The following is a 12011-nucleotide window of genomic DNA, read 5'->3' on the forward strand; positions in this document are numbered from 1 at the left end:
TAGCCATTCCACTGCCCTTACGTAAAACATATGGTCACACTGTATAATAATTTTCACAGCTCTATAGGTAAATTTTTGTATAAATCTTTATCTAACCTGAATTAGAACTTTAAATTACCTAAGAGCAAACAGTGTATCTCTTTCACATATAGAATTCAATGGAACATCACACACTCCAAAAACACGAATAAGTCCTCAGAGGTAATGAGTTACTTTTGGCTTGCCCACAGACTGCCTGAGCAAGACAAGTACTTTCAATGGCACAAAATGAACCTGAGGAAAAAAAAAAAAGTAAACCATACAGCCAAATGTGTTTTATATGGCCATGGATCTCATTAAAGCTTTTGTCCAGGTAGGAATATGAATAAATGGATATTACAAAGAGAATAAGCAAGAAAGAAATGAGTATAGATTAATTACTACTCAACTATAAAAGAAAAATAGACTTAAAACCAAGAAGAAGGAAGGCAAATAAAATATTTGAGAACTAGAAATTTTCAAAGCAGGGAGAGTACACTTCGTGGTGTTCCTGGAAGAAAATTCACTTGACAAAAAGCTGCATAAAATTGCAAATGAAAAATAAACTAGACATTAGAATGGAACTAAAGCTGTGGAAAAGTAATGAGAAGCTTAGTCATGAACATGGTTATGGAGGTATGGAGATTGAAAGAATCCATGCAATGCCTCTGTGAAGGAGTTCAGATTGGCTTACATGGAGACACGTACCTGAAGTCAAATAACATTTATGTCTTGTCCAACACCAACCTTACACCAGGATTTACACAAAAATAAGATTATAGTCCAACCTGGGTATGTGTGTGTGGAGGGGAGTCATAGAAGTTAAGCAGCAAGGCATTTTAGAATAAGATGAAATACAGGTCAATTTACAGTAAAATGAAAATAAAATCAATAAGTAAATATAAAATTCCTGTGTACAGAAGCCTCAGCAGGAAATACAGACATCCATCCTGGTTCATTCCAGGTGTCAGAGGCAGCTACTTGGGGGTGGAAAGAACAAATTTTTAAGCAACCATTTGCCAGAAAATACATTTTAAATGATTGCTCCACAGATCAGAAAACAGAGGAGGAAAAAACACACAGGTATGTATTTCTTTGCAAACAGTGGTAAAAGCATTAATACTGAATTCATACCTGTGGCAGAAAAATATTCAAAGTTATTAATTATGAACTCCCAATGTATTTAACTAAAGCTTTATTCTCTCTCTTAATAGTTGAGTTTATTTCTCTCTGAATTAAAAGGACAAAACATGGTAATTTTTAGATTTGTATAGAAAATCATAATAAATGTATATGCACATATAATTATTCCAGAACAGTATAAATATACTAGGATCTGGTTGCATTTTCAAACTGGAATTTAACTGCATATTAAGTAGTTACTTTTATTGTCTTTCAACTGTAATTTTGGGCATACGCTGCCACCAACATTAAGCCAAAGAATCTTCAAGTGAATTCTGTTTCCTGTCAATTAAACCCATCACTGAGAGCACATAACTTGTGTTCTTGATTACTCTTGAATGCTTATAGCAGGTTCCATTCCAGTCCCAAGATGGGCTGATTTTACTTTGGAAGAAAAAGATACTTTTATTTTTCCTGTATGGTTCTTCAAATATATCTTCAAACTAAATTTACATGAAAAATCTTTGCTTAAAAATAGATCGTTCATGAAACTGCATTTGCATCTCCTCTCCTCCCTCACCAAACACCATTACAATAAACTGATTTAGTGAAATACTATGAGGACTGGTGTGTTCAGGGAGTATCTCAGGAGACATATTACACCAGTAGTCATTTTCTCTTCCTTGTACTATCCTTAAAATGATCTTAACCTCAGCATGAACAATGAGGCAAATATTAAAAAGTACCCAACAGAGGCCTCCTTGATATTGAAGAACAAGAGACAGATACCTTATTGGAGTATATCCATTAAATAGGCAATCTCATAACACCTGAAAAGCAAGAGTGGTCCCATACTGAAGTAACAATTTACCATTTCAGACTAAGAAAAAATAAGAGAACTTCTTTATTCTTAATAATTAGTATTTCCTTCCTACTAAATTATTCCATATAAGATGTCTCCCCTTCCAAATACATTTGAAGAAAGGAGAAAGGAATCCTTCCAACTGCCATAGACATTTTAGTTTCTCGTAGCCTCACAGTTTCAAAGAATTCTTAGGTCCCAGCTGTATTTCAGATCTCTTTGCCCAAGATCAAAGTGTTTCTCTGTTAAAGTACGTTGGATTATTCTACACTTGGAACACAAGAAGGTAGAGAGAGATGTTAACCTTAGGGCAACTGCTATAATATTGTCAGACATAGTTGAAGTCCTAGTGGGAGATATGACTGTTTTAAAGGTGAAAACGAAGAAGAAACTATGAAACATAAAATCAGATATACGTATTCTGACCCCAATAACCTTTGAAAGCTTTTCAGAGAGCCATATTTCTCATAACCACAAAAGTGTAAGTTACAGACTGAAAAGTTCTTGAAAATACAAAGGAATTCATAAAGTTAATGGAAAATGGAATTAGTTCATTTTTGTATAAAAAAAGGTTTGAAATCCATGAGTAGTTTTTTCATTATACATTTTCTATAAACTTTAAAAAAAAATCTCATAGCTGTTGCATGGAGTTTATGTACATGACTATGCAATCTAATTGGTAGTCCTAAAAACTACAGTGTTAATCAGCATCAATTTTTTTAAAGCTCTACTTATATTAAAAGATAGACAGAGAGAGAGAGGGAGAGACAAAAAGAGAAAGACTGAGAGATATCTTACATCCACTGGTTCACCCCCAAGATGGTCATAATGGATGGGACTAGGCCAGGCCAAAGCCAAGAGCCAGGAGATTATCTCGGTCTCTCAGATGGATGGCAGGGGCCCAAGTACTTGGGCCATCATCTGCTGCTTTTCCAGGCCACCAGCAGGGAGCTGAACTGAAAGTGGGGCAGCCAGGACATGAATGAGTGCCCAAACGTGATGCCGACACATCAAGTGATGGCTTTACACACTACACTACAACGCTGGCCCCAATCAGTCTGAATTTTAAGAACACAACAGAAAGGTAATTGGGTAACTGATTAGGAGGTAGTTAATATTTTCATGGTGAAGGTATTTATGAGAACAGGCATGCTCTTAGTTTCCTGTTAATGGTAGAAAAAGGTTGTATACCAAAACATTAGAATTACTTCATTAACTGGGTCTTCAGACTTATTTTCCAGTGAATTATTCAAGAAATTAGTATACTATCAGATACTAAAACAACATGAAAGAAAATATTAGAAACAGTCTAGGAGGCCAAGCATTTGGTCTAGGGGTTAAGACACCCTCATCCCAGAAGTGTCTGAGTTACAGATACAACTTGGCTCTCAAGTCCAGCATCCTGTTGATGTGTACCTTGGGAATTAATAGGTGATGGTTCAAGTAGTTGGATGCTTGCTAACAATGTGAGAGATCTGGATTGAGTTCCTAGCTTCTAGCTTCAATTTGGCTCTGCTGGGCCAATTGCAAGCATTTAGGGAGTGATGTAGTGGGTCAAATCTCCCCCCCCCCAAATAAGTAAAAATAAATAAATATTACCACAAAAATTACTACAGCACTTACCAAAAATATGAGTTAATATCTAACGATAAAATTTTTCTTTCTGAATAAGCATTTCTTCTGGTTTAATCATATGACAGCCAAAATGACTCAGTTAGGTGATAAATGTACACAAGTTTGAGTTTCATAAAACCATTTCCCATCAAGAAATCACTTTCTAATCTTGCAGAAATAAGTTATACCTCTTACCTCTCAGCCTCAGCTACCACAACTATAAAGTGGGATTAACACTCTCACAAAGTTGTTTAAAGATTAAGTGAGATAGGGGCCCGCACTGTGGTGTAGAGGGTAAAGCCACCACCTGCAGTTCTGGCATTCCATATGGGTGCTGGTTCGAGTCCCGGCTGCTCCTCTTCCAATCCAGCTCTCTGCTATGGCTTGGGAAAGCAGTAGAAAATGGCCCATGTCCTTGGGCCCCTGCACCCATGTGGAAGACTTGGAGGAAACTCCTGGCTCCTGACTTCAGATCAGCGCAGCTCTGGCCATTACAGCCAACTGGGGAATGAACCAGCAGATGGAAGACCTCTCTCTCCCTCTCTCTCTGCCTCTCCTTCTCTCTGTGTAACTTGGACTTCCAAATAAATTAATCTTTAAAAAAAAAGATTAAGTGAGACAATTCATAGAAAATCTGCATATTTCCAAGCCCTCGAGAAATATTGCGCTACTTCCTTCCCTCAAGGAGAAAAAGTGAACAGGTGAACAAAAAAATTTAACATCACTTGTAATTAGCAACTTTTTCAAGGTTTACATTGCTATCCTCTATTTTAAATACCCACAATCCAAGATCAATAAGTTTCAATAGGAAAAAAAGCAAATCTATAGTCTCATGATTAATGCGATGAACTGCTTATCAGATCTAGGAGGGAGGATATTTGTATTAAGTCTCTCCAAATGCTAGTAGAGAGAATTTAAAGGACTTTACTTTGAAAAGATAAATAGGAGAAGGAATCTCTTACTATCAGGTATCCTCATTTCAAAAGACAAAGTGAAAACAGCTAAACTAATAAAGTATATTATCAGAATAATTTGTTGGGATAATTCAGAGCTTTTGTCCAATAATTCATATTTGGTCTTTTGACTTGAGGGAGAAATAAGAATGGATCACTACTTATGTTTCTCTTTACCTGGCAGAACAGGGCGAGGTGTCTCACGTGGAGGCAAAAAGGAAATGAAACTTTTGCTGAAGATACCATAATAGATGGGAAAAAGAGGTAATAGGCTAAATCTGTACTACACATTTATCCCTCTATCCTATCCATCCATACAACTGTGAACTTTCCATACACCCACCCATACAGCTATTAAATATGTTTAAGTATGTTTATAATGAAAATTTGTATTTGAGTATAAAGCTTGGTTCCAGATATAACAGCAAAATAAGAATCTATAAAAACAAGGTATTAAACCCAATATAAAATACGTATGTGCAAATATCTAGAGGAAACAGCAATAGATACTTGCAGAAAGTTTATGTGATTATAATCAAAAGTTTTAATACCAATAGAGTAGTAAAAGGAAAAATTTCCACTAGAAAGTATGATTTTTTTAAAAGGGTACAATTTACATAGGAAAACAGGGCAAAACATGATGAAGTTCCTTCTAACACCATGAACATTATTTGTTCAGGTGTAGGAAAATCACTCAAGGTTTCTGAGCCAGGAAGTCAAGGAAACAAAGCTGTAATGAAGATTCATCTTGCAGAACTGATTAGAACAGCAATGTGTTGTAGTGTGTATGTGTGCTTGGTTTGGTTTGTCTAATAAAACACTGTTAGCTAGAAGTCAATTGTGGGTGTGTTACAGGTAATCTATTACAAAAAAATTAAAAAATATAAAACCAAAGTTTGAATTATGTCCTTTGTGTGTTAATTTGAGCATATTCAAGGATACTACTTTAACATGTCAACTCTTACCAAATACTTTATTAAACAGCAGAGAAACGGTTAAGAACCAGTTAACTGGAGCCTAGGAAACAGAGTGACCTTGAAAACACCCACAGGAGTGCGCTGCCTGGGAAAGTCATCGGTCTTGGGCTCTAGCAGTCACAGGGGTGAAGACCAGTCCAGAGGAAGGCAGGGCCTACAGGTTAAGATGATCTTGCAATTAAGAAGCTTCTGCAATCCGTGTAGGTACGAAGTAATAAAGAGCTAAATAAGACAGAGGTGATGTAATGGTTAATTTTATGTGTCAACCTAATGGGCCAGAGATATTCATTCAATTAAGCATTATTTTGGATGTGCCTGTGAGGATATGTCTAGATGAAACAACACTGGAATCAGCAGACTAACTATAACAGACTGCCCTCCCCAGTATGAGTGGGCCTCACAAAATCACGGAAAGCACGCATGGTGAAAAAATGCTGAGTAAAGAATTTGCTCTTTCTGACTATCTTCAAGCCGGGGCATCAATATCCTGCCTTCAAACTGGAACTCAGGCTGAAAGTTGACACCATTACCAGTCCTGGTTCTCTCAGGCCTTTGAACTTGGACCGGAACTATACTATCAGCTCCCTTGGGTTTTCCATTTACTGCTTTCTGAATCTTGGGAATTCCCAACCTCCATCACATAATAAACAATTCCCTGCAATATACAAGTGTACTTTAAAATAGTTCACAGAAAGTGAAATTAAAAGGTAAGTTTATTTTGGTGCAAAAAAAAAATCCTTGAAATTCATTAATACAATGGGTCTTCCAAATTTCATGCAAATAGCATATTATAAAAAAAGTATGCAAGGATTTCAAAACTTTCTTGCACCAAAATAAACTTATCTTTTAATTTCACTTTCCACAAACTTTGACATTTCACCATTCAAATACACACAAACGTAGTATAAATATACATATATATTTTTTATAATTCACACAAAGGCATACATCCTATTAGGAGAGAGGAATAACTATGTGAGAAAAAAACAAGGAAGACTTTGTAAAATCAGTAACTGTAGTGCACAAGGAAGTGGGATAATGTAGTCATTCTTTTATATCATAAGTGTAAGAATAGGTACTGAATGCTCTCAGGAAACATTAAAATTAATAAATTAAGGAAGTTTCCCAAGAGCTTAAATGGGTGTTTCATAGTTCAGGCAATATAGGCTTTATATATAATATGTTATCATCCTCTATTTAAAAATATTTTCCTTTTACATTTCATGACAAGTATATAATTGTATTTGCAACCACATCTGGCATCTAAATCATTCTCAATCCCAATGTCATCAACAATTAAGAAGAATCACATCAAATATTTAAGAATTCAGTCATTAATTAAAGTTTGGTGCTACGGAAGGTACACTAATTACCAGAAAATTTAGTCTCTAATAGCAGAGAATATTTTATTAAATTTATTCAGTATATAGAATTAGACAAATCTATCCTTTTTGCTTATACTTTAACTTCCTTATCTTATCATGTTCCAGGCAGGGTCTTTGCACTTCAGCCTGTCACAAACAGTGTTCTTCCTACAGGAATAGCTCCGCCCACCACGATTCACCTGGCCACCACCACTTTCAAAGGAAACCCTGACCTCAGTGTCTCCCTTTCTCCACTGAAGTCAGATCCTCCAAATGCTCTTTCATCCACATAGACTGTTACAACCAGGGTTAAATTTCTCTAGAGGACACAGTAAGGACAGTATCTACACCAAATAAAATTGTACTGTTTTATTTAAATTCAGAAGAAAAAATGGATTTAACAATGAATATATAAAAATACACTTAGCATAGATAATATATATCTTCATACTAATATGTTCAAAAATTTTAATACTTTTACCAAAGAAGGATCCCGGGGGAAAAAAAAAAGCCTCTGGACTATTAAAGTCATAATGAAGCCCTGGTCTTTCTACTAAGGAATAAAATCCCGAGTTTTGTTTTTCAAGTTGGATGAGAATATCTACTTGAGAATTAAATAATAAAATACCTAAAAACTTGAACAGTATCTGACAAACTGTTACAACTTTTGGCTATTATTAGTGTCTACAACAGTAATTAGAAACACTCTTTGTTATATTACTTGAAGATCTATATAATACATTCTTCTTGAGTACAGTTTTCAAAATAAGCTTGGTTCTTTTAAAGAGTTTTTACTGTCCCTTTAAGATGAGCATGTAATCCAATGTATCCCTCATCTTAGATATCAGAAAAATCAGAGATAAATAATAAACTAAAATAACTCCCTCAAGGTACCTGAAAAACTGTCTCTCTCACCTATTTATTTTCTGTTACTTTATTTTAAAAGTTCCATTTATATGCATTTTGATACCACATTATCATGCACAATAGAAGAAAAGTTTTGAAAATATGACCATATATGATAAAAGGCCTTACAACAGTCTAAGCTATTCTAAGAACTACCTATATTTCGAGTACACTCAAGATCCATGTAAATTATCTGCATTTTCTGCATATTTAAATAAGTACCCAATACATACATATAAGGAAAATACATTCATTCTGAAAAATATCAAATTTCATATATTTTAAGAATTGTCTACTGGATTTTAAGGGTACTTTCAGTAAACTAAAAATCATTCATGTATATTCTCAACTTTTTGACAAATGTTCAAAGATGGGCATACTTACCCAAAGAGGTTCAAGCAAGCTGGAGAATTATTTGATATACAAGGAATCAAGTAGCAGAGAAACCATTACCAGTTGCTAATTTCGAGATCTGTGGATGGATTCCTGTGGATACTGCCTTCAAATAATGCAAATTTCATGTTATAGTTCCACAGGTTAAAGATCTGAAAGGTCTCCATGGGCTGAAGTCAAAGTGCTAACAAGGCTACATTCCTTTTTGGGAGACTTTAAGGTAAAGACTTCATTTCCTTTCCTTTTCTAGCTTCTGGGGGCTGCCCACATTCCATGGTTCATGGTACCGACCCTTCCCACCATCTTCAAAGCCAGCATTGGAGCTCAGTCATCTTCACAATGGATCACTTGGTTTCCCTCTTTTCTCTTTCAATTGCCCTGCGAGTGGGCCCACACTGATAATTCAGAAGAATCTCCTCATCTCAAGGGCTTTATTCACAACTACAAAATCCCTTTTTCCATGTAAAATAACATATTAAAATGGTTTCAGATTTCACTGACTTGGGAGGGTGGCACAGGTTGTCATTATTCTGTATATAACACAACAGAAAAGTTGAATACTGTTCATTATAATATATACCAAAGAAGAAATTTTCTATCAGGAATTCATTTCTCTGTCAATAAATACTTAAAATATACAGATTTTTCTTCTACAATTGCTTTAGGTACCTCTTAAATTTAAATGAAACCAAATACAGTAAAGATATGTTTTAAAATGGTGAAACTTACTAATCTAAAACCTCACATCTAATCTATTTTAACACATGGAATTTTGCCCATATTTCTTACCAAGTGTGTTCATGATTCGAGTTCAAATAAAACAGATAGGCTGAACTACTAAACCGCAGAAAAATCACAAAATAGTCTATAAAATGGTGAAATAAGAAAAATCTTTTTTTTTTTTTTTGACAGGCAGAGTTAGACAGTGAGAGAGAAAGAGACAGAGAGAAAGGTATTCCTTCTGTTGGTTCACCCCCTAAATGGCTGCTACGGCCGGCGCTGTGCTAATCCAAAGCCAGGAGCCAGGTGCTTCCTCCTTGTTTCCAATGCGGATGCACGGCCCAAGCTCTTGGGCCATCCTCCACTGCATTCCCAGGCCACAGCAGAGAGCTGGACTGGAAGAGGAGCAATCTGGACAGAATCCGGCGCCCCAACTGGGACTATAACCCAGGGTGTCGGCGCCACAGGTGGAGGATTAGCCAAGTAAGCCACAGCACCGGCCAAAATAAGAAAGATTGAAGAATTGACTCACATAATGTATTTAGCACTTCTGAATTTTCCAGAATATTTCCGAGTACACACACACATACCTCAAATATTTCTGAACATGAAAAATTAAGTATCTAAACTCAATTACTGACCTGTTGCCAGCTGAGTATACTATTGGAGGCAATGAAAATATGTCTAAAATTAAGTTTTGAAAATACAAGAGTTATAAACATTAGGCTCATTACATGGATGGGGCAACGGGGGACATCTCAGAGATACTTACATTTAACTAAAGAAAAATAAACCATAACTTTCCACTTCCCATCTACTCACTAACAATATGAATGTTGTTTTCACTTTCAATCGACATTGACACCTGCACATATCTGTATTTCATATCTCCATTTATATCATTAATTTACTTAATTCTGGTCCCAGGAATATTCAACAAATGAGGTTTAATCTCAATCCTTGTTGACCTGGGCTAAATTTCAAATCATAACACAAAACATACAAGAAATAAAATTACTGAAATGAAACACATACTAGCAAAATCATAGACAAATATCAAAACTTTTTTTTAAAATTCTGACTTTACTAGTTTGAATAATTTAAAACAATAGCTATTGCTTCTCAATTGTTTTTCAAAAAACAATTAGGAAGAAAACCTGAAAATAAAAAGGAGCAGCAGGCAGATATCAAACTGAACAATACAGTACTCTATAAGTTTATGCAGTGCTCTCAATTTATCAATTTAAATAATTTTTTATCTAATGATCATCAATAAAATTTTGAACAAACTGTTGAAAACACAAAAATGAAATGCAAATTAATTTTGTATTAACATAAATCCAAATAAATTAAATAACACTTGGAAATCATCCCTTAAATCATTTCACAAAGTATAAACAGTTCAATATAGAATAGGAAAAAAATTGCATCTTCTGGTTTGTGGGCTTAACAAATGACTAGTACTTCTGTTAATTTCCATGATTATATATTATTCTTTCAAAAAGACAAATGTGAAAAATTGTTTGAAATAATTTGGATAATAAGCCATAGATGAGTAAGTGAGTAGGTGGCTAGGAAAACCAATGAATAACCATCATATAAACAAAACATAAATAGCACAATCCCTAGTCTCATCTACATGTTAAGGAAGATGCTGATGATTTGCAATTTTCTCTTTTGTTTCTGTTCCACAAATGAATTCTCAGAAATTCAGATTTTCTCCTTAGCCATCAGCCATCAACTGCATAAATGATACAGTGAAATCAGCTAAAAAGAGTTTCTCAGAACACAGAAGAGTAAAACTAAAGGGAAAAAAATCATTAAAAAGTTAAAATATCATTGGTAGATAGAGATAAGCTAGGGAGACAGGAATCTTTGGAATTACAGACAGCTTTGTAAAAATCAGTGCCTTGAATAGCACAGCCATTTTAAAACATGGAGAGGGAAAAAGCTCAAGTTATCTCTCTTTTATATTGTAAGATATCCTCAGGGACAGGCATGAAACTAAAATAATAAATGGACACAGTATATCAGAATCATCACTAAACTGGCTCTGTGCCTTGCATATCTATCACGTGACAAGTATTATCCTCTGGGGAAAGGTTGCAAAAAGTTATGGTCAGGAAAATATTCTACAATCTCTCCTGAAAACCCCATGATCTCTATCAAAACAGGCCACTCAAAAATCTTACATGGCAAATCCACTGGCTACCTGTCATTTCTTGTCTCCTTTTCTCCAAAATGTTCATCCTCTTTTTGAGCTTAGAGAAGAGAAAGATTGGTTAGATCCAATCACATACGATGAGAAGCAAAAAGTCAAAATAAAGGAAATCATTACACAAATTACTGTGATTAGTGTGTCTGCCAGGAACAGTAATTTATTTGAAGGGTTCAAACACTCACGGAGAAAGAAATCCCTAACTTGCCTTTTTGTTTTCCAAGATTCATTTCTCTAATTTCATTCTTCACCCCATTCACACTATCTTTGGGGATCATGTTATACCAATTAAACTTTGTTTCAGCCATTCAATCTTGGCCATTCCTGGCTCTTTCTACTCAATATTTATAATCATGCTCAAGCTTTCTATAATCCTTCATGTAAAAAATACTCAAAAGGTTTTATATCCATTCTACCAGTAAGAACTGAGACTATTATAAACCCCCACAGAGTGTGAATATTCTTTATTTGCATTTCTAATATTTAGGAATTTAGAAATTTTCTCATGTTAGACTATAGAAGTAACTGAGACTTTACTAAAAACTGGGACTAGAATTACTATTAACAATGTTATAGTGTCCCTAAATGAATCTAGGAGTGCAAAGAGAATATTTTGATGGAATGAATAAAAACATAAATCATTTAAATACTGCTACTGTAAAATACAATACATAACTGAAATACCAGGAAAGACAAATACTGTTACCTAATCCCACAGAATCAAAAACAAATGTAAACTACTCCAAGTAAATTACTTAATCAACTTCTGCCAAATATTTGCTGATTTACCTTTCATTTTTCTGGCAGAGTTTAATAAGTACCCAAGTAAACTTCAAGAAAGAAAGATACTTGTTGTCAATGGCC

The 12011-nt window shown here is 34.8% G+C and overlaps 1 protein-coding gene across 22 annotated transcripts in view; it reads right to left on the reverse strand.

Annotated features, from left to right (window-relative positions):
- CEP128 (centrosomal protein 128) overlaps positions 1-12011 on the reverse strand; it is a 475965-nt gene that overhangs the window by 218444 nt on the left and 245510 nt on the right. The window contains exon 19 of one of the 22 annotated variants that reach the window (XM_008271964.4): positions 5524-5768. The exons of the other annotated variants lie outside the window; for them this stretch is intronic. Within the exon in view, the coding sequence (XP_008270186.2) occupies positions 5725-5768 (44 nt within the window). The 3' untranslated portion in view covers positions 5524-5724. Of the gene's footprint in view, positions 1-5523; positions 5769-12011 lie in introns of those variants that run through there. 22 annotated transcript variants of the gene reach the window in all.

This window comes from Oryctolagus cuniculus, chromosome 20 (genome assembly GCF_964237555.1).
Source record: "Oryctolagus cuniculus chromosome 20, mOryCun1.1, whole genome shotgun sequence".
NCBI classification, from domain to species: Eukaryota; Metazoa; Chordata; class Mammalia; order Lagomorpha; family Leporidae; genus Oryctolagus; species Oryctolagus cuniculus.